General features: G+C 49.8%; 4 protein-coding genes across 4 annotated transcripts; 2 read left to right on the forward strand and 2 right to left on the reverse strand.

The window, feature by feature from the left end:
- Nucleotides 1-10,425: 10,425 nt before the first annotated feature.
- Nucleotides 10,426-11,741, forward strand: EAH_00013950 (hypothetical protein, conserved; the record flags this gene model as incomplete). The annotated part of the gene is made up of 2 exons (XM_013394339.1): nt 10,426-11,258; nt 11,387-11,741. 2 exons carry the CDS (start codon nt 10,426-10,428, stop codon nt 11,739-11,741), a joined length of 1,188 nt encoding a protein of 395 aa, XP_013249793.1.
- A 2,850-nt stretch (nt 11,742-14,591) lies between these two features.
- EAH_00013960 (hypothetical protein) lies at nt 14,592-14,972 on the reverse strand (the record flags this gene model as incomplete). The annotated part of the gene is made up of 1 exon (XM_013394340.1): nt 14,592-14,972. The coding sequence occupies one exon, from the start codon at nt 14,970-14,972 to the stop codon at nt 14,592-14,594; it is 381 nt and encodes a 126-aa protein (XP_013249794.1).
- Nucleotides 14,973-15,286: 314 nt separating this feature from the next.
- EAH_00013970 (hypothetical protein) lies at nt 15,287-16,151 on the forward strand (the record flags this gene model as incomplete). Its single annotated transcript, XM_013394341.1, has 3 exons — nt 15,287-15,422; nt 15,734-15,791; nt 16,073-16,151. 3 exons carry the CDS (start codon nt 15,287-15,289, stop codon nt 16,149-16,151), a joined length of 273 nt encoding a protein of 90 aa, XP_013249795.1.
- A 1,174-nt stretch (nt 16,152-17,325) lies between these two features.
- EAH_00013980 (Flagellar associated protein, related) lies at nt 17,326-25,062 on the reverse strand (the record flags this gene model as incomplete). Its single annotated transcript, XM_013394342.1, has 19 exons — nt 17,326-17,406; nt 17,610-17,843; nt 18,426-18,482; nt 18,601-18,748; nt 18,876-19,042; nt 19,229-19,351; nt 20,185-20,299; nt 20,432-20,614; nt 20,774-20,868; nt 21,830-21,905; nt 22,066-22,178; nt 22,245-22,334; nt 22,456-22,525; nt 22,717-22,825; nt 23,510-23,595; nt 23,677-23,780; nt 23,903-24,005; nt 24,142-24,245; nt 24,412-25,062. The coding sequence occupies 19 exons, from the start codon at nt 25,060-25,062 to the stop codon at nt 17,326-17,328; spliced, it is 2,709 nt and encodes a 902-aa protein (XP_013249796.1).
- Nucleotides 25,063-27,058: the final 1,996 nt, after the last annotated feature.

Below are 27,058 nucleotides of genomic sequence, written 5' to 3' on the forward strand. Positions count from 1 at the left end.
AGTCTTAAAGTTTAGGAGCATCAATCCCGTTACAACCTTGCAGCCAAGTTACATGTACTATCGATTCGCGGTAATTTTATACAGCTTGTTCAAGACAGAGCACCGCTGACTGGAGAAACTCCCGTTTATATGCTGGGTTGCCTATTCAGACAACAGGCAAACATAGTTCTAAAACATTTTCTCCGGCAATTCCTCCAAACCCCTAGACGACCATTCCGAGTTCCCTGTTTTTCATTAACGCTGCGCAGGCTAGCGGAGGGGGTGGCGATGTGTTGGTTGCAGCCAATTTTGGTCGTAGAACAAAGTTGATCCTTCCCCGACCAATGGTCTTCAAGGCAGCCTACGATAAGCATGCGCTCGACATATCAATATCCTGCACTTTAAACACAGTTTGAACAACAGGAGAAAAGCCCTTCCACTCCCCCATTTTGGCGGAGCCCGACTGGACGGATATCTTAGGCTTCTGCAATACTCAACGGACCGCTTAATGCCGCATTGCGAGAACCCCTCCTGCCCAGGTCAGCCATGACTGCCCCCCGAACGGCCTATACTGCTTTCTACCCGGTGTCACGACGGTGGATAAAAATAGCGGTGAGACGAGCGACAATCCGTTGTCTCACGCGCAGACACTTATATCCCCGAGGTGGCACCCACACCGGCAATACACTGAAGTATATCGCGGTCCATCAAATTGCTCATGGTGATAGGTGGAACTGGATTTCCCTCAGTCGAAGCGAGCTTCGCACAGCAATGCACCTCGTGCGGCTTAATAGCTCTTATCATCTTATTACCTCGGCAATCTGGACCCGCCAACTCAGCGCCAACGCATGCCGTCACCTTCGGGCCACAGTTCTCTAAAACTTCAAGAACCAATAATGTGACACTTGCACGTGCTCATCCAACCGTCCGCTGCAGCCTTTCCCTGGCCATTCCCACCGGCCCCAGCACAATGGCTACCCATCTCGATGCTCAATGCAACCAGTATCTCGGATTTTGAATGCCTTCCCGCCGTAATTTGCGTGGACAAGCTTCTCGCTGGTCGCCCATAATGCCCAATCATGCGGCGTGAGCGACGGCTACCCGAAGTTGTCTATCCTATATCTTCATGCTGCTGGGCAGGAATCTGCCTTCCACGCCGCTAGGATGGATGGTAGACCGTCGAACTGCGGCTCTCTTGGATTTAGCTGCCTGCGAACGGTGTTGAATCAGCATTGCTGTGAAGCCGCAGGGTTCTATCGGGGGGCGCTAGGCCTCGATTTCCGGCCTTGGCAGCGAAGACGACGGCCCAAATATAAACCCCTAAAAATGCCCTGACATTTACCAAGTTGTCTAGTAGTTACACTGAAACGGTGAAGCTGTAGAGCTGCCAACTGGGTCTTGCCGCCGTTGCGTACGCCAGTGGCATAAAACCCTGCCAAAATGGGGAATGCCGCATGCAGAGCCACAGGCTGTGCTCGGAACGACAAAGAGAATGTTATTCCGCTAAGAACTGGGACCTGTACAGCAAACCGTCCGGATAACAGATCTGCTAACGGAGGGCAAAGCTCAGGCTGGTCCGACGTTCGATTCACTTGGCCTGCACAGGCAAACTGAGAGACACCTAACCTGATGAAGGCTGACTCCAAGGCGTTCTGCGCGGAATTCGCGGGGGCCAACCTTTTGCGGAATCTCCGGCAGGCACTGTGGCTATGAGCCGCTCGCCGTTAGCCTAAGTCAGCGCACTGTGCTGCACAACGCCCCGTCCAGGCGGTGACAGGCATGTGGAAGGCGCTGCAATTCTCACACGGTTAAGGCAAGGGGAATGCATTAGCCAGCGGAAAAGCCGTGGTAGCTGGCATTTAAGCAGAGGCCGCTCATCTAGTCCGTTACTCCTACCCACACTTTGGGGGATGTAGAACACATTTGCGCGCGCTTTTATCGCAAGCCTACTATAATTAACGCCGTTTATAGTAAACCGGCAAGACAAACCAAACTAAATAGCAACTGATGCGAGCCAGCCGCAACTCTAGTGCGTTGGTTGACAGGACACTAGTAACTGGAAATGAGTACACCCAGCTGGAAGCATTCAAGTTAGTCTGCCCGCCAAAGCGCAAGTTGTATTCGAGGCCTACACTGCTAGGGGGTTGGTGCAAAGAGCGAGTTCTGTTCTAATGTCCGCCCGGACACCGGTTTTCCAGGATTACACTAAGGTCGAGAAGTGCGTTGGCGCAAAAATATTCCCGCAAAGGAGTAAAATTTGGGCACTGAGGCATTCTCACGATGACGCCGACGTGTTGCAAGCCCACCAGCATAGAGCTTTTGCATTCCGCTCCGCTCTCAGTGTCCTGAAAGCTAGGGGGGAGTCATAGTATGAATAATGTTATGGTGCATCCTCAATTAGCGACAGGAGATGTTAGGAGAACCCTGATATCCCTAAGGAAAGATGCTTGAAGTTCCCGGAGGTGGTGAATCACGACGATGGCGTGTGTCTCTGTTGTGCTTCCATTGCAACAGCCAATAACCTGCTTAGTTTTGCTGTGACTATGGAAAGCAGGCTGAATACCCTAGCAAAGGTAACAATGTCGCTGATGCACATGCTCGTGCAAGTCTCTGTTGGACGCAAGGATTCTAGAACAGTCAAATATGGCGCAGCTTTATGTGATGGCTATCCACAGAAGTGATGCATAAGGTGCTAACCGTATCCTAGGCCACCAAGCATGAATGGGTAGCTGCTCAAGTGCCGTGCTATCGCCACAAGTGGGAAGACCATTAAACACTTCGGAGAAAGCATCTGTCGCAACTGAGGCAGGTACATACTTACGGCGTTTTGCGCGCCTGGCCTGGTCGACTCCACCCCCCATAGTGCAGTGCGTATCCCGTCGTCATTTGCTCTGCATGGCAGGAAGTCCCACCTCACGAGTATTTAGGGGGTGAGGAAAATTAGATATACGGCACTAGTACTGACCGCCGGACTTGCACAGTAGAGTGCGTGACCGGTAGGACATCGCTATGCTGCACACGTGATATCGTTATCCCTACTCTTGGTACGCTTCACTGCTGAGGAGTATCGTTGGTAGAAATTTCTGAGAGCAACTCGCTTGTTAGCAAAATGTCAAAAATACTCCATTGGGTGGATCAGCAAGTGAAACCCCGTTGCCTACGAGGGAGTGACAGCCGGTTGAATAACGATAGGTTGATCAGCTGCTCTGACTCATGGGAGCATCTGACTCCGCCTTGCTACAATTGACTCGTTTGCGTTGTCTGAGTACACCCGCTACGGGAACTGTCGTGGGAGAGAGCCTCTACATTGGGTTCCCGCAGCACGGCATGAGATCCAGGAGCTTCTGGCGAACTGGGGGGCTGCACAGGGATAAAAGCCATTCCTGAACGAAATCGAGCCGAAAGCGAGGCACACGTGCTTTACTTTGCCAACGTGATTGCTGAGGGCGCCTTTCCACGTGTTTTGGGGAAGGATTGGAATTTGCAGCAGGGCAACAGTTGCAGTTCATAGAATACTGCTCAACCCCAAACGGCTCGCGCGTTTGCCAGTCTGAGGCGTCTGAAACTTGTGTTTAGGCGTCGCTTCTGTAGTGTGCAGGGGGTCACTCCTGTTAGGATTCTTCCGTCCGTTTTCTCCTGGAACACGCAAGCGTGTCCAACCACACTAGCTCACGGTTCAATGGTGGCTGCGCTTAGCGCCCGTTGTTATCGGCTTCGCCCCCCTCTATTTTTGGTTCAGCATGCGCGGGCGACCTGTAATGCGGACCCCAGAGGCGGAGTAGCCCGCGGGTGAGTGGGATGTGCAACCGTTCTGCGTCCACCGTGTCACCGAACTAATGGGAACTCCTGACTTTATACGCAGTTTAGAAATTGTTTCAATTGTACATACTTCCGCTGTTCGTCCGGTGTAAACTAGATCGAGACGTCGTAGAAAACCAATTTGTGAAAGACTGGCACAGCCAAAGTAATTAGCTTTGCCGTTGCCTGGCCGGTGTCTTCAAAGCAAATTAATCATTTGAGGTTGGGACAGTTGTTTAATCTCACTTACACTAGGGAATGCAGCAGCAAGCGAGACCCCGTGGATGTGCAGTATTTCATTGGATCCCCGTATGTGCATGCGGGCAATGTCTTCTTGCAGCCTAAACCACGCTGCCCATTGAATCGCCCGCTGCCTGCCTCATCATCATCATCTCGTGGCGTCCAGCGTAACAGTCGGGTATCGTGCTCATCCGGCCTATCTTCAAGCCAATATGACATTTAACGCCTTCACCTTTTGCCGATCCTGCTCTGCCCCCTGCTCTATGGAAAGCGTTAAAGTAGGGCCTGCGCCAGTCAGTAGACAGCTGCGCCGGATTTGCTCAACGTAGCTTCACGTCTCAGATCCACTTCGCAGCCTGCAGCAAAGGCTTCCACTAATGCCTAGCGGGTAATAGACACCCGAAGAAGCCTGGACTTTGAGCGAGGTGGACTTGCCTCTGCCACATCGTCCCCCTGGTGTTGCGCTGCACTTTTCATGGTCGCCAGCCCCCTTCCCCTACCTCTTTGCTGAATGTGCTGATTGCCGGAAAACCCTTGCTAGTATATTTCTTTACCAGTGTCCAAGTTTTTCCAGTACCTGAATATGCTATCTGACCTTTTTTACAGAAGAAACGGATGCGCTCATTGGTACGTACACCCTCGGCCTTCTGGGTGGCACTTCTACTTGAGAAGGAGCCACTAGGGTGGGCTAAACGCTACTTTGCAAAAGCTTACGCTGAAGTGCAATGCGAAGCGCGCCCCTTCCTAGCTCTTCGCAGTCATCCGACACTACTACGCGCAACGAGACTCCTCCACCGTCGTTGCATTCTGATGTGCAATCTACTCAACACAGTTGGGCAAGCGGATCCCGCGTCCTTGTTCGAGTTACCCTGATAGCAGTGAATTGCAGCTTGGAACCGGTGAGGAGAGTCGGCAGGCTGTCCTGAGGTCCGACACAATATGGTGCAACTCCTGCACCGCAACTCCACATGGGACGATGCCTTTTTCATGGCGCTTGTGAACTTGATACGATTATTTTTTCTTGCACACAGGCCGGCCAGTCAAGGCCTAGAGGTGACAATACATGCAGGGCAGGTTCAGTTGTGTTTGCAAATGGCTTTGGTGCAGTAGTTGTAGTTAGGTGCGCTGTGCCAGCTAGCCGGCCATCCACTTTCAGCTTTTGCTCCAGTCCCCCGGCCTGGTGTGACAAACAAATTTTGGGGAGGCGAGGTCAAGTGCTTTCGGAGAACACTTACATTGAATCCCCGATACCTTAATGCAGCCCGCAATGGTCTCTAGCTAAGATGCAGGCCTCTCGGTAGACTCAGTAGCGTTGCATGGTTCGTCTCGGCAGGTGCAAGCAGGGAAAAGCACTCCAACCAGCGAGAAGCCTGGCTCATGGCATTACTTAGTACCGAAAAGACTCCAAAAATAAATCTTTAGATATTCTCCCTACAGCCTTTCCCTAAGCATTCAGCACCTTTTTTCCGGAGTTGCCGTCCCGTGTGGAGGCGAGCAATGGCCAGGCGTCTGGTCGCCTTAATTCTAACGTAGCACGTTTATTCTATCAAACGGAAAATCTTTTCGGACAAGCAAAACCCATGAGCATCTCCACCTTTTGCAACGCCCGATATACGACGGGGAGCAAAGCGCGGGGTCACTCGAAGAGTTTTGTTCTTCCGCAGAGTTCTACCTGTGCCTTCAAGCTGCCCTTTAAGAGCTACAGTTCGTAGTGGAATATTCTCAGAAGGGAATCTAAGGTGGTGGTAGTTATATGAACACATGCATACAAACTTCCCAGGGCCTCTCTGAGCTCTGCAAACTTTTCACAGTGCGCTGCGTTTTAGGACTGTCGTTAGGTAGGCAAAGAAGCAGGCTGTGATAGAACACAGGTCAAGCTGTGCCAGTCGTGGGTGGACAGAACCCCATCGGCGGGAACGGAGTTTCTATGTCTTTGGTTCAGTGCATGACTGCTCACAGGCCTCAGACAATCATTAAGATGCTGGGAGGCGGAGAGGGAACGAATGGATGAAGGGGTGGAGCTGCTCGCTCATGATATGGAAAAAAGACTGCTTCGACCAGTAAAGAACAGATGGAGCAAAATGATTTTGAACTGCAGAGATACGGCATGTGAATATTGAGGCTGTTAGTATTAACTCAACCCAACCAACAAAAAGGTGCGAGCCGAGGACACACTGTCGGAAAGCTTGCCACTCAGACAGCCGTGGGGGAGTACTGACCGGCAAGGGTACTTCTTCTGCATTAAACAGTGTCACCAACTTCGCGCTTTGCAGATGCAGACGGGAAGCTAAGGGTCTAGAAGAGCAACATGTGAAGGAGCGCTGCCAGGGGAACAAAAAGGCGATGAGGGAAAGCTCCTCTCCTCCATGCAGCACGCGATGCGATGCGCTGAAGCGGGTGAAAGGGGTGGCTCCCGCACCTGCAGAGCCACCTCTAGTACTTCTCCCTGGCTACATCAATGCGCGAGTGTTGCGAGTTCTACTTTGCACATTCTTCCAAATCAAGCCGCTATCTGCAGCTGCGGAGAGGAAGTTAACCCTGCGTTGTCTGTTCGTTGGCACAATTTCTGGAACAATGTTCCACTGACGGCTGACGGCTTCCACAAATTGCTCATAATCCCCTAATACGGGACTTCTACCTTGGAAAGCTTTAACATACAAAATAGGCCTGGGCACATCTTGGGTGGCTTCTCGTCATATTTTCCCCAACGGTGTCCTCTGGGCGCCCTCTTCTCTCCCTTGGCTGCGAGAGTGCAGCTTTCAGCGTTCCCACCAGCTCTTGAACCGTCTACAGCAGAATTTTTGTCCCAAGCGAAGAGACAGAAGAAGTTGAAACGACGCAAGAATGCGTACAGGCCGTCGTGATACTCCGATGAAAACTACTCTTTTGGGGGAGTTCCGACCCAAATGAGACCTGAGGAGCAGCAGAAGTGGGTACAATTGAAGCAAGATTTCTAAGAGTTCCCGCATGCACTCAATAACATGAGCTTCCATCAGGCCTGCCAACCTCTGGAGGCACAATTCACCGCATGGAATTCACTCGCGCGGCAGCTCAAAGGGTTGTACAGATGCCTAAGCGAACTCTCGATTTCGAGGAGGAAATCCGGCGGCAAGCAAACGAACTGCTAAGAAAAGACAAAACGCAACTGTAAATTCGCTAGTTTTAAACTACCCTTATTCCCAAACAATATTCGCTAAACTCCATACAATGGCCTGGTAAAGCATACGCTGCTGATGCCCCAGACCGAAGAACTTGGCTGCTTGCACGGTCCAGCTGTCTACTCATCGTGTGACTTTGCTGACGCACTTTAGCAGATCCATATTGATGTTGAGAACGGGCACAACAGTGGGTTCTGCATTAGTACTCTCAAAACAGAATACAGCAGTATGCCATGTGTGCTCGTTGTTGCAAGTACCGAACTTCAAGAAGCAGGGGTGGATTGTTATGCACATGCAGGAAGCGCTGCAGTGGTGTTGCAATAGCCAGGTGCATTTGCAGCATCTGTTGCTTGCTGTGCAGCCGCTGTGTGAGGAACAATGCTTTGCTTGAGTACAAAGGTGTGTTTTTCGTGTTTTTCGTGCATACAACTAAGTCTAGCAGAGATAGAAACCCTTTGGAAGTGGCCCCCAGCGCCTTAGACTCGCTTGCCCGTTCAGAAACTACTGTGCCTCAAACTTTACCTCTGGTTTCGTTCGCACCAGCATCCTATATGTTCGAAAGGGACAAATAACCTATTGGGGCAGAGACCGAAGCATAAGGCCCCAGAAACCTCGTCAGGCACCTGACTCCTGCTGCAGTGCTTGGCCTCCCTGGTTGTGGGAAGCCCTCCCTCCACAAAACTGGTGCCAGTGACACGTGGGCCTGGAACTCTCTCGGTGCGCCAACTATCCGAAAAACACCCAAAATTCGCCTGCTACTGAGACCATTCCACATGAAGCCGGGTATTCAGCACCCGATCAGCATATGGATGAGACTGAGGCCCTGGATAGACGCATACCAACTCAGAGTCAACGGAAAACGAGTACACTGGACAAAATTGTTAGGATTATGGAATTATAGTGTCAGTGCATTCTTGAGGAAAGTTGGTGCGAAGCAACCCCCCGAAAGCATGTGCAGGCTCTCTTCGACTCGGCGGCAGCTACTACGAGGGAGACTGTGCGCAGCGCAGCCCAATAGTAGTCAACTGTCACTACAAGCACTGCTTGAGCTGCAATCTGTGCAACTTTGCTGTCATCATTGTGCTGTTTCTTTAAGCCTTGTGTGTCCGGCGTGGGCAACTGTATTTCTACTTGCGTGCAGGCTACCCTCTAGCGGCTAAGTAAGTATTTAGATGTTAGTACGTGCGTAAAAGCGGGGTTGGCTCTGCTTGGATCTGGAGGTGCCTGGCAACGTAGACGGGTTGCTCTCACAGGCTGAGAGAGTCTGCAGTGTGCCGTCGGGAGGCGCCCCACAGCGATTTGCTAGGAGCAACTTGCAAGAAGCCAGTCTGATTTAAAGGATTATTTGGCAATGCTAAGGCATTTTATAGTTTTGCTCCCCCTAGCAAAGGGCAGGACAAAAGGGCCTCGGGCTCGCTCATCAGCAACACCAGATCTGGCCCGCGATTCACGTCACTGTTCCAGCCCCTTATCACCTTACACCTTTTGAGGAGGCTCTGGATAGCACCTCAACTCACTACTGGAAGCTATTTCTGTATTGGGTTGTCGTTGGAAGAGAATGTCCCGATGGTCGAGGTGCTGGAAGCCTATGGAGCTGTCGGCTACAGTTATTTTTGCACAGCCGCTAGTGAAAGAAAGGCCGACTCTCTGAGAGTCCTGAGATCCACAGGGTCCCAACCCCTTGTGTCATTGTCACATTGAACACAGTTTCCTACATTTATATTTAGGCCACGCAGCGAGTTGGTAGTCATTGCCGTGTTACAGAAAAAGCGGCAGTCGTTTCTTCCTATCTACCCGCCCGTTAGTGCCAAACATATTTTTGCCTTGATTTGAGCCCGATTCTTTCCATCTAGAGCTATCTTGATTCCATTTTCTTTATTTTTATTTGGGTTTTCTTTTCCATTCTAGGGCTCGCTACCCCTTGCTCATCCGCCTATTGATATTGCGCGCCGGTTGATGAATATCTTATTAGGTTGGGATGCCCCTCTTAAAGCGAGGCATCCAACCCAGACCAATTGCACGGAACGTCATGAACTAGTGGTTCCAACGCCTCTGGGGTGGAACACCCCAACGATATGCGAATGGACACCCTCCGCAGTAGACCGAGGTAGCATCTGCAGACGCCGCATGCACTCTTTGCCACTTTCACGACGCTCGGGATGCTCATGCACTTAAGGGCTTATTGTGCTGGTGTGACGGGGGGAGGGCAGGTGTACCATGTGTGTGCATGGTGTTGATACATCTTCTTGCGCGCCAAGCTGGCTGCTGATTTCCCTTGAAATCTCTAGGAATGATCTACAATTCGTGGATCAAGCAAGCGCTGCTAGTTTGCATGTAGTACTTCCTTGCAGTGTTGTTGCAGCAACGTTCACTGCAGCTGATGACAGACAGCTTGCTCTTCGAACAAGCGTCAGGGCTGCTCGGGTGAGGATACCTCGGGACTAGACAAGAGGGGACATCAGCTGCTTATTGGGAATTCCCTGTTTAGGTCTATGAATCCACTACAGCTCGCGACAGTCCTCAGTCAAGATCCTCCAAGATCCTTCTGATGCATGCACCAACCCCATTGAATAGTGTTCATCACGTATCTAGCCGTCGGTAGCTGATATGCAAACGAGCAGAACTACTGGGAGCAGCTCCAGTAACACAGAGGGCAATTTTAAAGCTAGCCCTTCGATCTCAGTAGTCAACAGGCCTGAATTTATTTATACATTTAGCAATTTCTGACCACAACCGCCACGCTTCTCAGCTGCCATAGTGCCTTGCACGAAACCGAAGTTCCACTTGTCGTGGGGCGAAGTCTGGAATCCATGAATGCATGCACGCGGAGGTCAAATATGGACAATCCAAAGCTGCTCTTGATGCTATTTTGAAGTTGCATGTTGTTTCTGAACCACGGAAAAATGCTGCCTCGCCATAACCACCGCCTGGGCTTGCTCCAGCGAGAGCCCGGACGGTGGGGCTGGCCAGCGTGCACTGTATCCATCGGTCGCAACGCAGCAAGACCATTTAACACTGGTTGGTGATGGCGTATATGCCATCTTTAAATGGCATATAGGAGTGAAGACGTTGACGTTTTGCATTCGGGGCCGCTGTGGGGTTGTTGCCTTGACTATTGCTGTGGAGGAGGCACTTCTTCCAATTTCGTTGTAGGCGACGCCAATGGGCGCCTTACTACATTTCCCCCTTTGTTCTGCTGCTTATAATTTGCGGGTTCCATCTGTTAGGCAGAACTTGCCTCTGGCTGAAAATGCCGTTGCGACGCCTTTCCGTCTTGGCCGTACGCATACTTCTTTTTCTCTCCTTTGTTAAGAATAGCGAAGCCGAGGTAGGGGTCGTCTCCCCAGACGGATTTTATTTGAGGACGCACAGTACTTTTGGTCCGCAATCATGGACCCTTACGGGGGAGGGCTGCCGAGTAGGCAAGGCCGCGAACTTGGTTGTGACCCCGTTGGGGGGTTCCACCGCTGATGGAGGGGAAGCATTGGACACTCAGAGGGTTGGGCCATTGCTGTGCTCGTGGCTTTCAATGATGGAGAAGGCTCACAACGAAATGCGGGCAGCGTGGCAGAATGAGCACAAGCGCAGAAAGGCTAAGGTGCCATTCTGGAATATATATAGGAGGTTCGTGATGTGGTATCGAAGCTTTCCGGCGCTCGAATTCCATGTTGAAGTTCGTTATCTTGCCTTGTGGAACAAGGATAGATTTGGCCATCCAATGCCATGGGCCACCGCAGTATTTGGGTACAAATGCCCAAAAGGCGACGTAGGCTATGGGCTGTTTGACCATCTTTGCGGCTCAGTATTCTCTCACGGGAGAGACCCCCGCGTGGGCTCGGAGGTGCACCTTCTTCTCCAGCCGCGTCTTGGCTTCAATCGGCCACTAGAGGTTCAGGCAAGCAATTGGCAATATATTTCAGGCGCCCTTGCAGGCCTCCGTGGTGGGAGAACAAAAGATCAACAGGATCGCGACGAGAGGTTTATTTGGCCTGTCTCTGTTTACACCAGAACGAAGTCCATCATGACAATATCTGGGAAGATCGACGATTGCTGGATGAATGATGGCTACTGCTACTTCAAGTGGTAAGTTCATGGTTGGTTGATGCCCAAGCACTGTCCCAGGTGTTTGCGTCCAACGGCCAATTTATTTTGTTGTGTTCGATTGTCGATGGGCTACTTTTGTTACTTGAGCATTTCTATTATTGTTTCAGGTTGCTACGCGTGGAATGGAGTATTTTCGGGGAAACGGTCTGTGAGCGACTGCAGCGGGATGCCAATGCCGGCGTCGGTGGAGCATTTAAGGCGGCAGCCTTGGAAACCGTACAAGTGAACGTAACAGGAATGGATCTCTTTAATTTCACCAGGCCAGTGCTTTTTGGAGCCTTAGAGGAGGGATTGCTTCTGCCTGATTCAGGGAGCGGTTTCGTGTCAATGGCGATTGACACTAACCCGCACAACCTTGCAAATTTCAAAAGAGCGAAATCTACGTCGCGTAACGTACGAGCGGCAGGGCTTGTGCTTAAAGGCATGAGCGAGCTTTTCAACATGGGAACGAAAGATACCTGACACCTGTGGCTTTGGTCCTGTTGCGGAACCGCATCATTCCATCTGTTAACGTGGCGTGTCTATAAACGGTTTATCGGCGGTGATTGGCAGACCTTGATTTTTGGTAAGTGTTTCATTGGAGGGTATCTTATCGTTTCGCAGTGGAATTGCCTTTCGTCATACGACGAGTCGAGGCTTGGCTACTGCAACTTGGCTTGTTTTTTTTCGATGGCCCACTGGGCCAATTTTTGGTGGGTGAGTTGTTCGTGGCCCGAGTGCGTACTCTGGAAGCCTGGCCAATGAATGACGCAGAGAGGCTTCATCTGTACCCATCCCCTCAGGGAAGAAGAGGAGGACAGGTGAAGTTTCGTTGCGTGAATCAGGGTTTCTCGATATCGTGAATACCACTTCACTCTATGGCTGGTGTGCCGCGGCCTGCTGCTGCTTAGGACTTGCAGCCGTTTTGAACCAAAAACCCTCTGTTTTTCGGATATTTAAACGAGAAGCCTTCTGCTTCTCAGTGTTTCGACAGTTAAGGCCGGCGTACGCGTAGTGGCAACTTGCCGAATTGGCTACCACACGTCAATCGTGCAGGGGGCCGGCTTGCTGCAAGGACTGCGGGATCACCTGTTGAAATTTTTCGACAATTGCCATTTTCGAAAGCTAGCTAAAGGAGATCCTACCACAGCTGAGCGCGTAGCTAGTACGAAAACACACTTGACAACCAATAATACGATTTAGCTTTCAGCACACAACGCCAAGTGTGGACATAATATATGTGACGTGCACTTACAACCTTCCGTCTTGGGGAGATCGTAGAACACTAGCCGAAGCGGGGGGCACGTAGGGGGACAATACCTCCAACATGAAAAAATTGGCCAATGCCGTTGGGAGGTAATTCGTGAGTCATTCTTCGCGGCCGCTTTACCGCAAGTGGGCAGCCGTGTGCTGTGAAGAGTATTAAATGCTCGCCACACTGTGACGATGACGAAATTTCACAGCTTAGCAGACTCTGAAAAGGGCTTTCAAACTGTGACATATCCGTCTCTTCAGCGCCGTCGGCGGTAATTTCGGCAGTTGCCGAACTATTTTGGTGGGTTTACACATCGTGAAACACCATGCTAAGGCTGGTGCATCTCAGCCTACTGCGGTGCACCATTTTTGAACCAGAAAACCACCGCTTCTCCTCGATCTAGGCTAGCAAACCTCTGTCTTCAGACCCTCGGCAGGTAAGATCAAGTTTGGTCGCACTTGCTTGGCTGATGGCAAGCAACTCTTATGCTTCCACTTCTGCAAGCTGCTACAGCCGGCGTACCGCCTCTCCGGTGACATCCACCAGAGAGGCGATACGCCGGCTGTACAGCAATCTCTGCGGAGCTGAAGCTCGCACTGCAGCACACTGGGGACTTCTAAATGTTAAACTTTCATGTTCCACTTTAGATAAGTGAGGACACTGCGATGGTTGGGCATCAACCGGCAGCAGGCTCTGGCATATTTTGTCCAACAGGGACTTTCACATTTCACATCGCGCATGCACCTTCCCGTATTGGCGGCGTGGGTCGAGTTTGTGCAGGCGGAAGTTCTTCTCGATTTGGCCAGTATTATTTTTATTTAGTCCTGGACAGTGCATCTCGGCAACGAAAGCTTTTGCGCTTGCATGTGGTATTGGACTGGAAGGCTGACGAAATGAACTCTTTTCTGGCAGTCGGCAAACCGTGCTCCATTTTGTGCTCTCATCGGTCGTTAGCGTGTTAGGGCAAATTTGGATTTACGCAACACCTTTGGAGACATCTGAGCCGAACCCTATTCTCCACCAAATTAGCAGATGCGCGCGGGCTCCCAGAACCGGAGCTCCGCCGCCTTGACTATTTGTCCAAGATTATGTGACACAGCAGATAGAAAAAATAACAAGAATGAAAGGCAATGCACCGTAGCAGCAGTTATGTGGCCATGACTGTTAGTCCCAAGTTTGTACTTTGGATCAACGGCAGTGGTTGAATGCAGAACACCAACGTTCTGCGTTGTGGTTGGTACCCATGCCCATATAGTAGCAGGCCTCCCAGAATGTCGCAGCAAAACAGCGACAAGAAGGCACTGTGCAGGCTGTAGGAATGCTACAAGGGAATCCGAGTGAATAGCTGCGGCGTAGTTGGGGGAGCCACTCCAAGGCTCCATGCTATGTAACTCCACACTCACATCCCTCGCCTGCAGCTATCCTACTCGAGATTTTCTTGATCATAGTCTGTGTTTCGCCGAGTTGTGGAGCCGCGGCGGCAGGCAACAATCAAATATGTGCACCAGGCGCTAAGCTTCTCCGTACAAAATATTCACCCACAAGCTGCGAACACTGAAATTGTCCCGATCAGGCTACAGTCGTAGGATGTCCGCGTTACGGCCAACAAAGGGCACCTAACACAGTAAGACTCTGGCAGTCAGCAGATGATACACGGTACCAACAAGTTCAATGCGTACAGTTTTCCGGTGGGCCTGTCCACTCAGCAGCTCACATAGGACACATGTGTACAAGTACATCAGCAACCTTGCGATATAAAAATATATTCATAGATGCAGTCTAAATCATTTCAAGAATCAGTCCTTAAAACGCGCAACGCCATAAAGGCATGTTGCAGAAATGTTCTGAGGCCACGAAAATTTGAATGTTTTCAGGCCGAACACCATGCCTGTCGACTGCTACGCAGGCTGCAGTCGATGGTTTTCCGCTGGGCCGATGGCTACCCTTTTCGAAGTGCCCGAAGGAACTGATAGCCTTCAAAAGTAATTTGGATGCAGCAAGGAAGCCATGGACTCCCCTACTTTGTTGCATTCTTCGTCTCACCTAAGCAAACAGCCAAACGATTTGCAGAGCACTGCCTACTCCCCATCAGGATCGGAGTTGATCGTGGTCATTTCCAGTAGGGCAAGACTTTGGTTGGTCATATTTTCGTATGAAGGCGGCTGTTCTTCCTGGTAAATATCTGGGAAAATGTGGGATAGATCATACGGGTTCATGACCCTCCTCGTTCCTAGTCCGCCTGAGCTTTCAACTTCAGCAGATTCTTCTTCTTCAGTGTCAGTTGACTCTGTCTCCTCCCCGTCGCTAGTGCCAGTGGAGCTGCTTTCTGGATCCCCGCTTTCAGGCTGATCTGCTGGTTGGTTGCCTTGCGCCCCTCGAGAAGAATAAGAACTGTAAGGATCACCAGATGCAATCCCCATAAAGCTGCTTGTGGTCCGCCCTGACTGGGTATATCTCATGTTCGCATCAAAAGGACGGCTTGTCATAGGGCGCAAGCTATTAAAGCGATTTGTAGCAGCGCCGTCATTGTATTGGGCGGTAGGCACGTTGCCCGTGCCGCCCGGTGTAGTCGACGGCCCCGCTCCAGAAGCATAGGATTGACTTGTCCCCTCTTGGGTAACCTTTAAATTAGATGCTTCGCTATATAGGGGTTGCACTGAGCCGCTGACTCCGGAATAACTTGGGGCCACGCTCCTGGCGTTAGAGGAGGCCACTGTTGTTTGGGAGGGAAACGTTCGGTTCCTTTCCATTGTTTGAGAGCTGGCCAATTGCGATGAAACGCTGGCAGTTGGACTGGCCATTGTTTGCGAGCTGCTCATCTGCGGTTGTACGCCTTGCACTGGAATCCCAGTCATTTGTGGTTGAGCATTTTGCACTGGAGGCCCACCGACAGCATATCGCTGACTTTCGTTAGCTCTCGCTGGATTTGACAGCTGCTGCACGGAATTCCATCGCCTACCGCCCCAATAAGCCTGCGGTACAGAGTAGGCCCCTCTTCCCATGACGCGTCCAGAACTGGCATTGTATGGATTTGCCCTCATATACATTTGCCCAGCGGTAAAACAGGCTGGTAACAAGAACAAAATGCCCAGCAGCGTACTCTTCCTCTGAAGGGGTCGCCCGTGGAAAAGGTTTCTGTACAAAAGCGCAGGCACACGACAGAGAATGCATGCAGATGGTAGTATCAACACTATGCTGAGCATTGTTCTGAGCGTGCCAGCTCTGGGCCTGGTTTTGGGTGCTCTAGGCTTCGATTGCTGCGGCACCCAGCACAACGGGTGAGGCACACCAAGGGGCCTCAAGTCGTCCATTAACTGGTTAGGGAAGCCTGCAGTGAGTTCACGGAACATTTAATAGTGCCCCTGCTTCCTGTTCTGGTGTACGGCTGCGCATCTCAAATTCGATGCAGCTGGGTGCCAGCGGGTCACCGGTCACCAGCGCCAGCCCGAACTTACGCCATTTTATGCGTCGTAGTTGTGTTTGGAATCCAGGAGGCTGTGAAGTCGTAAAAATTAATTTTGGATATTCAAGTATAAAATGTGGCAGCTGGTTTTTGTAGATGGTCTGGATGGTTTGTTGGTGGTCTCAAGTGTGCTCCTGTGGCTACCTGGGGTACCAAGGCCTACTTAGCGGAGTGACCACCGACGTTAGCTGGGCAGAGCTAGCTCCCCCCCTCACAATTGTTTTGAACTGCCTTAATTCTAGTGTTTTAATGACTGTAATTTGCAAGTAGGAAAAGTGAGGAAAGCCGGTTTATTATAGGCCGCCGAAGCTGCTGCCCACACGTCTATCCAGTTCATTTTGGCATCTCTGTCAGCTCTTCGGCAGTTCAGCCTTACAGCACGGAACGGTTTCCCATTACCAAAGTGCACTGATAACACCTCATGTTGAGTTTTTTAGTGCCTCAGAATTTTTTACCACGTCAACTTCCGTGAGTTAATCAAACAGGAACTGCCCACCGCTCAACGCCGTAGCAACTACCAGGCTGAAACATGCAACGTGCTGAACTCCTTCAGCTAAACAAGCCTCTTCGCATTCTTCAGGTCGAAAACTTTCTGCAGGAAGAGGCCTGCTCAGCTGAAAAGTTCAGCACACTTCCATCTTTCATTCGGGTAGTCGCTCAGCTTTTGAACGGTGGGCAGTCACTGTTTGGTTACCTCATGGAGGGTGACAACTCATTCGGCGGCGGTGGTACTTTTAGCGGAAACATTTCACTTCTAATATAATACTTCAATACTTGTCCTCTTCTGCTGTGTGCATGGCCAAAGTAAAGCAAATTGCGTTGAAATACGAAAGGCCTAATAAAATTCATGGGGAAACCAGGTGGGAAACTGCAAGTAGGCTTTTCTAGTGGGTTTTTCAATGCACATCATTGCGAACGCTAGAGCCCTTGTTCCAGACAGACCGATGCAGCTTCCCTAGAGGTAGACTTCACGTCAATCTCTTACAGTACTTGCACATCTAACGCATCTGCGAGCTATACGCAGGCAGTGCTGCTGATTGTACAATCTGTCTTCCTTTCCACCAGAAAAAACAAAAAACACCTGTTTTCAGCTTCCTCATGGCTCACTAGCTCGGGCATTTTGACATGAACCCTAGAAAGCGCGGTCAAGATTGAGTTTAGAGAACAACTTCTTGATAAACGGTTGCCATTATTTGACTTGTGGCATAGTGCATTGTGGATTGAAACCTTTCCGATGACAGGGCTTCTCATGCGCCCTTCTTCGTATGGGTGCGAGTGGCGGGACAAAACTGGAGGCGCTGCTGATCCTTCACGTGACGAAGAACACATGCCGGAGAAATAATTCAACTTTAGACGCTTGACATATTTCCGGTGAGGAATTCGAAGGTGCTGGACGAAAAGAAAGTGTCCGTCCTTGATACATCTCCCGTCTGCAGCAGATCATTTGGAGAATAGCAACCATACTAAGGGCCCTGCGGCACCTGTCCCTACACGGGCATTTGTATCGCGCCTGCACCCTCCCATACTGTTACGTGTTAAGGCTCATATCAACAAATACGCGTTGCACTAAAGAAGTGCACCAATCAATTGTGCACGTTTGGCGGTTTGAATGAGGTTGATGCGGGGCACTAACCGTCTGTCGCTGTTGCAAGTGTTGCTGCTTCTGCTGCTCCCTAGATTCGTTCCTCTTCTCTTCCATGTAGCAACATTTTACTGCCTGCACGAAAAATACACTGCATGCAGAGTTTAACAACGGCTTTGGGAAGCAGCGGCTCCTGAAACCATCTACTATGACTATCAGGTGATTAAGTGTAGACACCTCAAGCTCTTTGTGAAGTCTTTCAATCTCGTCTCTCTTCGACGTGACCTGCAAAGTAGGCGGGAAAACCGAAGCAAATGAAACATCGGCGCCTTTGGCAGTCAATAATTATTGTGATTTTTGTGGCTGGAGCTCTCCCTCTAGCGTGCGGTAGTAATAGGTTACATCTTACTGTGCCTGCACGTGCATTGAGGTTGACGCCTCTTCTGAGGCCTTCGTAGTATGCAGTCATGCAGTATGCACACGCTGAGCATCTGTCAAGGGAAAACCACAAGTAAGTGGATCTTCACCTCTTTGTGCAGCACTTGAAGCTCGGAAATAGCAGCACGGAGCTGTTTGGTTTTCATACGCACATCCTGCGGGAAAGTGAAAATATTGTTGTCCCTTGATTGTAGAGCGAGAGACCGCCACTGGCAGCTGGCAACTGGGCCTACATGAATATTCTCACCGTTTGAAGACTTTGCATCTTGGCGAAAACCTCAGCTCCAGGTTGCTTGTTGAGAGTTGTCTAGCCAGAAGACGACGGATGTAAAGCACATACTTCCTTCCTTTACAACCCTTGTGCACCTGGTTTTGGTGAGTCAGTTGTTCCTGGTGCTACTGTACATTTTCCGTATGCCTTGAGTTTACCTTTAGCTGCACACAGAGTTTTTCCCTCTCCTGAATTTGCAGATCCCTCTCAATAACCTGAACCATCAAAAGCACACAAGAGCTCACAAAATGCGTGGCACAATGTGCAAGCAATCGTATACCCCTAACATAGGTGCCTCATCAGGAGAGAGCTTGGCGTATGGATCCCACGCACCTCCTCAGTTTTTGCGATGAGCCGCTTCTGCAAAGACTGGATTTTTTTCACTAGTTCAACCTTGGCAGGGTCGGTCCCTTCGAGCCGTCTCCATCTGTGCACGTTCATCGGCGTTGCCAGGGCCTCAGTGAGTGCCCTGACCTTCGTCCTTTCTGCGTATTGCACAGTTCAAATATCAACGACCGAATTTTAGAAGTTCTAATGCGGGCATGAAGAAAACATGCATATTCAAGGAGCGTTTGGGACATAGCGCTGCCACCGGCCGAGCGCAGCACCGACAATCTTTTCTCGCAAGAGGTGCACCTTGCAGTAACTCCTTTTGCAGTTGCAGGATTTCTCGCTTTAGTGACTCCACTTCAGCAACACCTCCTTCAAGGTTGCGAAGCTCCCGCCTAAACGCCAGGCACTGCCGGCTCCACTCCTTAATTTCCTTCAGTCGCTCCTGAATAAGTCGAAAACTCCCTATCCCCATTCTAAAGTCAAATGCCCCAAACGTATGGCATTTTCTAAGGGACGAACGCCGTATTCCTCAAAAACAATGAATAGAAGATTAGAAGCGATCTTTGTAGCTCCTCACATGCAGAAAGCAGACTGCACTACTATGATATTCATTCGCAGGACAACGTACCTTGTATTGGGCTTCTCCCTTGGCAAGCGTTGACTCTTGGATTCTCACCTTTTCGTAGAGGAGAGATAGCTCTTGATTTCGCTTGAGTAGCTGAGTCCCCAGCATGTCCCTCTCTGCCAATATCTGCACAAAATACCCCGCTCAGTCAGCAATGTTACACGGCCCAGTAGAGAGAAAAATTCGACTGCATGCGCTCTGGCAGCGTCAGAAACATAAGCAGAGGGACGGCTCGCTAAGTTGGCAACTGTGCTGCACACCGCTGAGAATTCCTTTCCCTGGTTTGCCTTTTCAGCCGTTGCCTCTTGCATTGTTTCTTCGAGCTTCTTGATTTCTCGTCTGCGTACCTCACCACTACGTTTGCAAAATATACGCTTACGAACATGCTCACAAATAATAAGTGCCTTTGACGCTTTCCTGTTGAGTGCTGTCATTTCTAGGGTGGAAGTGTGCAGTTCGGCTGCAAAGAAACGTGCATTAAACTTGCTTTTGTGAAGCAATGATTTGTTCAAGAAAGCCAAGCTTCTTCTCCGCCTTGCCTAGGTCATCCTTCAGTTTTTCATTTTCAGATGTAATCCGCCTGTGCTCGAAATGCTGTTTCAGAAGTCCGGCGTCCTTCGTCTTAATCTCCTCTTTAAGCTGGCCAACTTGCTGAAACATGAGCTTGAACTTACTAGCGCAAAACAGCAAACGCTTAGGGGGAGATGGCTCAGCAGCTAGTCAGCGAGGGTGCAAGGGTAGAGCTTGTGCATATTTGGCTTCACACACATACTAAAATGCCTTCGCAGATGTGGAAATAAAATTTGCGCTCTGTATTGCATTGCGTTGTGAATTCACGAAGGCGTTAATTTGATGCGTTTTATTTAAGAAGGTAAGTTTGTGGTTTACTGCTTCAGTTCAGTCATTTCGTCGAGGCTCGCAATCAGATTCCTTGAAAAAAGGTTCCGGTCAGATCTTACAGCCTCGTACAAGGTCTTTTGTGCAGCAAGCTTTGACTGCTGTTCCCCAATAGACCGCTGCAGATCCGCCACTCTAAGCTCCTCATTTTTGAGCTGTTCGAGGCTCTCCAAGTACCTAGGAAAATTACAAGGCCATGGAAATGTATATAAACCAAAAAATGCCGCGCCGAAATTCTAAACGACTTGTGCAATCGGCACCGGGTTACACAACATTGCACTAGGGACAAAAGCGTGGTGAAAGAATGACTGCGATGTCATGGCGAGGAACAACTTAATAATGCCTTCAGGAATTATTCCAGGGAGATTGATAATGTGAGCTGTGGTAGTGCCACACTTCTGGTTGCTTTTGTTTAGAGTGTGGCCATAGCGATCCCTTTCTGCTTCCAGCGTCTCAACTTTCTGCTGCAGTTGTTGGCATTCCCGCCGGAACCTAGAAGGACAGCAGCAGCAACAAAAATTTACATAGGTGAACCTTCAAGCTAGCGGTTATCGAGAAAGTCGACAAGACCGGCCAACATGTTTACTGGTGGACTGGAGAGAAAAGATTTACTAAAGCAAAATTAGCTCCGTTTCCAGAGAGTATACATACCCATCAACTTCCTTTTCAAGATGCTCGCAGTGAGTTAGTTGTCTCTTGGCGTGGTCAGCATGCTTCTTTGCATTGGCGTCAGCGTTTAAAAGATTCTTAGATAGCAAATCCCTTTAAACACGGCAAAAGCACCAGTAACGCGATAGGCGTGCCAACCGAGTATTAGGGACTGCTCCGAAGTATCCCCAACACCCACATGCAGTCCTGGTATGGTACAGACGGTACGGCAACATCAACTCATGCAGTTTTCGGTGCAAGCCACAAATAATGGCACACAAATTAATAGTGGCCCCATGACCAGTGGATATACTCCATTTTAAATTTTCAAACAGCAGATCACCTCTCGCGCAGCAGTGACTCGATTTGCCGTTTATCATTCTCAGCCTGCATTTACCACCAACACTACGTGCCCTTGCAACTAAAATTAGCTATGAAAATTCATGGTATAACAGTCTGGAGGGAAGCTTTTCGCACAAGAAACATCTAGCCGTCGAGACGGGCAAAATCATTTCCATGAGCAACCCCATTACTGTTTCGAGCGTTTATTCCAGTGAAGGCAGGAACATCTTAAGCAGCAGGCTTTGCACCTGCTGCTTTAGCGCATCCATTTCCCTCTCCGAAGCAGCCGTTTCTAGTTTTAGAGCTTCAAGTTCCAAGCACAAGAGACGGAAGGTGATCGCAAACAGGCATTGTGGTTGAATGCAGTTGAACGTTTTAAAAAGCACGCGGGTGCTAGTAACTGGGTTTTAATTGCGGCGGCTAGGCAGCGTCCGCGAAAACTCTGCAGGATAGTAGATTATCATGACGTACCCGTTGCTTGTTCATCCAAGGTGCGTTTATCGCTTTCGAGGATCTGCATTTTTTTCTTTAACAGTTCATGCAGCTTGACAACGCGCTCCTGCAAATGAGGCTCTACACACCAGGCAACGAAGAGTTTCAGAGGGTTCAGAAAGTGGTAGGAACACACTCTGGACCAGAAAAAAAAGGGCCACTTGCGTCTGCCTCAGCACGTCTGATAGCGCTATGTTTGCGCGCATCAAGTCGTCTGTAGCTCACTTTCTCCGTTCGCATTTTCTCGATCTCTTCTTGCTTTGACTTAAGCTCAGCTTCTCTTTCCCTACATCGGAGGAAGCTATACAGAAAGTGGGAGAATATGCTTTGCAGCATAGCACAGTCGGGCCCTTTCGTGCACGCGTGGCACTCTTTGCGAGTGAGACTCCACGATTTATGTTCGTTGCAGCAGACGTGTAATGGTAGAACATTGGCGCACAAGTGAAGCAGGCAATGCTTACTCGTTTGCAGCCTTTAGACGGCTGTTTTTGTAGATCTGGTCGTTCAAACGAAGCTCCGTTTGCTGCAGACCCTCAACGTCGCGTCTGGATACTAATGTAGAAATCAAACATGGCTGTCACGAGTGCGGCATACATGCAAAACACATGATATCACAATGCCAAGGGAGGAGACTGCTTACAGCTATGCGCCTCTGGATTTCTTGCGATTCCTGTACCTCCTGCTGGACCTGTTGCTGCGTCATGGCCAGTTGCTGCTGAAGCGCAGCTATCTGAACAGATAACAATGACTCATTCAGCATGACTGACGAGTGTCCAGCTGGACAAGGAACACTAAGAAGCTTTTCGACAAAGTCTAGGGAGATTTAGTTTTGGCGTATGGCTTATGCTGACTTGTTCCTCTGACTGAGCCAGATCTGCCTGCTTCTTGGCGAGTTCTTGTTGCTGCTGCTCGAAGTGTGCTCTGCAGGGCGCCGCCCGGCAATGCACATGTTTTTGGGAAATGCAACTGTTTCTAAGAAAGGGGAAACCGACTGAGTCCCTTCCTTACTCTATTTTGCGGAACTCAGCGATTTGGATGCTCATAGGTGCAACGCAAGCGAAACATGTGCCAAATTTTCTACAAGAATTCATGGTATGTGTGGGCAGTTTCACTTGTTTTGCTTTAGTTGTCTTTCTAGCCTCTCCCTTTTCTTTGCCTCTTCATCAGCAGCAGCGCGTCGATCCTGCAGCTGCTCTTGAGTAGTGTAAAGCTCCTGCAGACCTGTGAAGACATAACACCCACATGAGAAAACTAGCCCCAGAGGCAATGGTTCGAATATCCACCTAGCGAAGTAGCAGTGTAGCACAAGGGGGAAGTCAGTGCCACACAACTGTTAGCAAGTGCCATAGCTACATAACTGCCAAGCAGCCTGCAGCAACTGATTCTGTGGTCACGCCGATCCCGTTGGCTCAAACTTTCACCTTTTCTGTTGGTTAACTGGAAGAAGCAGGAACAGAGCTCGGCCCCTGCTGAGACTTGCCTTTGGCTAGCTTGGTTTCGAGATCTTTGATGGTCTTCATCGCGTCGACATTATCTCTTGTGAGGGAATCACTGGTGGACGTGAGCCTATCCGTCACTGCATAATGAATGAGAAAGACGGTGCCAGCGGAAACGATCTATCAACATGCAGGCCGTTCCCCCGCGTAATTTTATCTGCTCGCTTTTGCTGTGGAAAGTGTTTGAGCAACATTGCGTAAACGATATCTCTTGTGAGGGAATCACTGGTGGACGTAGGCCTATCTGTCACTGCGTAATGAATGAGAAAGACGGTGCAAGCCGACGCAGTCTAACAACAAGCAGACCGTTCCCCGTGTAATGCGCCCTGCTCGTGGAGAGAATGTAAGCAGCATAAGCCACTTTTTGTTCAAAACGCAGGAAAGTGTGATGCTCTTCACAACTGTTTACTTGATTGTAGTTTGTCTCTCTCTTGCAGCAGTTCGTTCAACCGGGCATTTTGCTGTAAAGAACGTTGTTCTTCTTCGTCTATTCTCCTGAAAACATCACACATTTATTTCTCCAATGAAGTGAGAAGGGTGATGCAGCGTAGCACAGGTAGTCCCATCAAAACACACTTGTAAAGTTCTTCAATCTGGGCACGAAGTTGATTTGCTGCCTTTGTTTCCGCGGCCTCCCGGGCCTTCCCGTTAGCAACTTCTATCAATGAAGCACTTAAGTCCTGAAGTAACACCAATTACAGTGGAAGCAGAACACGTTGTTGCCAACGTGTTTCTAGTCCAAGGTAAAAAGTGCAGGAACGGCGAAGCTGCTTAAACGGTGCACCTTAGCTGTTTAACTAACTCGCTTCAGCCTCTTGATTGTTTCCTCTTCTCCGCTGGCTTCTTTAAGTGCTGCATGCACCTGCAGCGCGTTAGCTTGCAGAGCACTGCTCAGATCCATACATCTAAATCAGCATAGAAAAAGAACACTAGGAGCGTTACTTGGCGAGAGTTTTGCGGCCAGGTTGGACGCGACAGAGCCATCATGCCACAAATCCTGTTAGTTCTGCAGTTTTGGCGGGACTTGCTGCTGCGGCGCACTTTGCTTTGAGCTCCATTTCATTTTTTTGAGAGGCCTTAAGGGCCTGATGAAGCTTTTCATATTCACGCCGTAAAAATTCTAACTCTGGATAGGACGCCAGTTCCTGTTATACATATTGTAAAGCTTCGAAACAAGTGTAGATGAAGGTTGCCCTAAATATGCGACAGTAGGTCTCAGTTCGCACAATAGCGATATTTAGCTGCCCTTCTGCTAGGCAGAGCTATCGTGTGAAGCTACTTGTTCGTGTTGCTGCTTGTGCTGCCCGTCACCTTCAACACATCCTCGCGTTCACTCTCTTGGGCTCTCATAGTGAGCTCAGCTATGTACGAATCATCCGTATTTAAATTTGCCACATTAACGACAGGTGCTGTAGCTCTTGCCGTCGAAGGCCTTATCGCAGAATCCGCAGCGTCTGGAGTCTCCGTTGAACCCTCACCCTCGGAGCCGCGGGTTCGATGGGCTAAACACTGTTGCCCATCAGGCAAAGCATCAGAGAGAGGTACGACGCAGGTACCAAGGTCGCCCTTTTCGCCGCCTGCATCTGGGGCCGAGCAGACAATTACTTTCCCTCCACTGTCGGCGTCGTCATCCATAGACCGAAGCAACTCCATGGCTCGCCTCTGCTCTACATCCCCTAAATCCTGTTCCTGCTGTTGAATCTGTTCGGATTTCTGGTTAATAACTTGGGAATCGTCTGGAGCTGCGGCTGCACCTGACTGTGGTTGCTGTGACTGTGGCAAATGGTCCAAAAGACGACGCAGACGGTCGGAGGTTTGTGTTTCACCGATAACATCCCCAGGAGTAGCGCTGTGTCCTGAACCGTTTGGTTCATGTGATTGTGCATTATCTGGTGGATTGCCTGGTCTACTTTGCGTCGGTGTTTGGTCAAGGGCAAAACTGGCGCTCCTTTTTCGGTCCATTGTCGAGAAGGGCCGTTGATGCCTCCCGTAATTCTAGTAATCACTCCGCTGGAGGTCCTCGACCTAGATAAACCGCAATGTATCACTCTGTAGACGGTCTGGACCGCCACGCTCAGATGAAGTTGTGACAGCTCTGCCTCTTTGAAGGCCTTCTCCCTGCGTGGTGAAACTAGGTTACATGAGGGCCTCAGTAGCTAAGATCTCTCCTTGACGGATCCCATCAATAAAATTCCTCATTTAAGGGGGGAAATATCTATATTTTTATGGGTACTAGAAACTGCGGCTGCTGGCGTTGTGGGGAAACAGCAGCACAGTTACTCGTGTTGATGGATGCCAGCGGAGTTGCAAATGCAGCAGGAACGAACATTGAGGAGTTTCGTCTGGGTGAAACCCGACAGTCCCGCCTACTAAATAGTGTATATTTCGCCGTATTGTCCTTTAGCGGTGCCAAGTGCAATTGGTTTAATGCTCGTTGTCATCGGATCGGGGCTGGCTCCCACCGACGTTCTTGGTTTGCTTGGTCCGCTTTTTGTTGCTCCCGTGTTAATGCCTGCTTTTACCTAATAATCCAACTTAACAGATCATTTATTTCAGTGAAAAATTTTTGAAAATTTCCGCTGTTTGCCTGCAGAACGGGCGGAGCCTCAGGCTGCGAGCAGCTGAAGCCTACAGGGTCACTCTCCGTGACACTAGCTCACAAACCGTACGCAGAGTGGTCGTTTCACAAAGGAAAATACTTGCGCTAGTACGTCTTTCTTTCACCATAGGAACGTCAAAGTAAACCGCTTTCAAGGTAATTTTTTGCATACATTTCGCAGAAAGCGCTTCGGGGAACAAAGGCTATGGTTGAAAGCCAATGGGCTAACAATTCTCATTGTTTAAGCGATTTCGGAGAAGAAACAGCACTGGAATCTCTTCAGACTCTATCCTAAGCTCCTCCGGACTTCACGCCACCAGCGCTACACTTGGACGCAGGCACCAGCTTGGCTTGGGGATGCAAAATCATAGCTAGGGTCAGGAAAGCAGGAGCTGTCACTATTTGATTTAGAGACAAACGTAAACATAGCATAGTCTGGCTGAAAGGCAGTAGGCGGCAGCAATGCGCTAGCAGTTCATGGCAAGCCGCCTGTGCCAGTTTCGGCCTTCTCAGGAGGCACTGCTCCTCGATAGCAGGCGCAAAACGGGCAGGAAACAAAGATGCAATGCGAAGCTCCATTCAGGGGGAAAACGTCCATTTTCTTGAAGACGCTTTTGAACTATCCTGTATGCAGCAGCGACAGTGCTCCAGGGACTTGGAAACAGCACAGGAGGAGAGCTACCTTTGTGGAAGCATGCGAACAAAGTGTTTCACACCACTCCATCGGAGAAGTCCCACTGCCATTTGCCTCCCACTAGAGAGTATTCGCGCACAGTGAAACAGCTTGACTCACTGTATTGGGGTGCCTACACAGTTTTGGACTGGCTGATGTATATGAGGCCCAAAGAAATTTTCAGACGAGAAAGCAACGACGATGTACAGCCCTAAAAGAAGTACTCGTGCGCACTTCAGAAAAAAAATTTCACAATGTACTTCGCAGCCATCCCTCCTGAAAGGCGTTGATGGGGCTGCACAATATGGCAGCTTCATTTGCGCAGCGTAATATGACTACAGAAACTTATTCACGTTAATGCACTGTTGGTCGTGAGCCTTCTGCTAGAGTTTGGCATCACCAGACTCCGCATTTAACTATTGGGTAATGCAAAATTTTCCCCATGACGGGGAACAATGCGTAGGAGCCGCTGCTCGTTCTATTAGCTGTGGGGGCTCCAGGGGTATTGAACGCTTAACAGAAAGCATTTGCTTCCAATGCCGGGAGTGAAGTTAGTAAGCAAACAACAAAACCAATATAGCCACTAAAACTGGACTCTAGCAAATCTGTAGAGTCTGTCGTTAGGTTGCATGGGCTTTCGCCCATGCATCCCACTCCATTCCACATTCCTCCAGAGACGGGTTTAT

Source organism: Eimeria acervulina, genomic scaffold (assembly GCF_000499425.1).
Source record: "Eimeria acervulina Houghton genomic scaffold, Eah_scaff81, whole genome shotgun sequence".
NCBI classification, from domain to species: domain Eukaryota; phylum Apicomplexa; class Conoidasida; order Eucoccidiorida; family Eimeriidae; genus Eimeria; species Eimeria acervulina.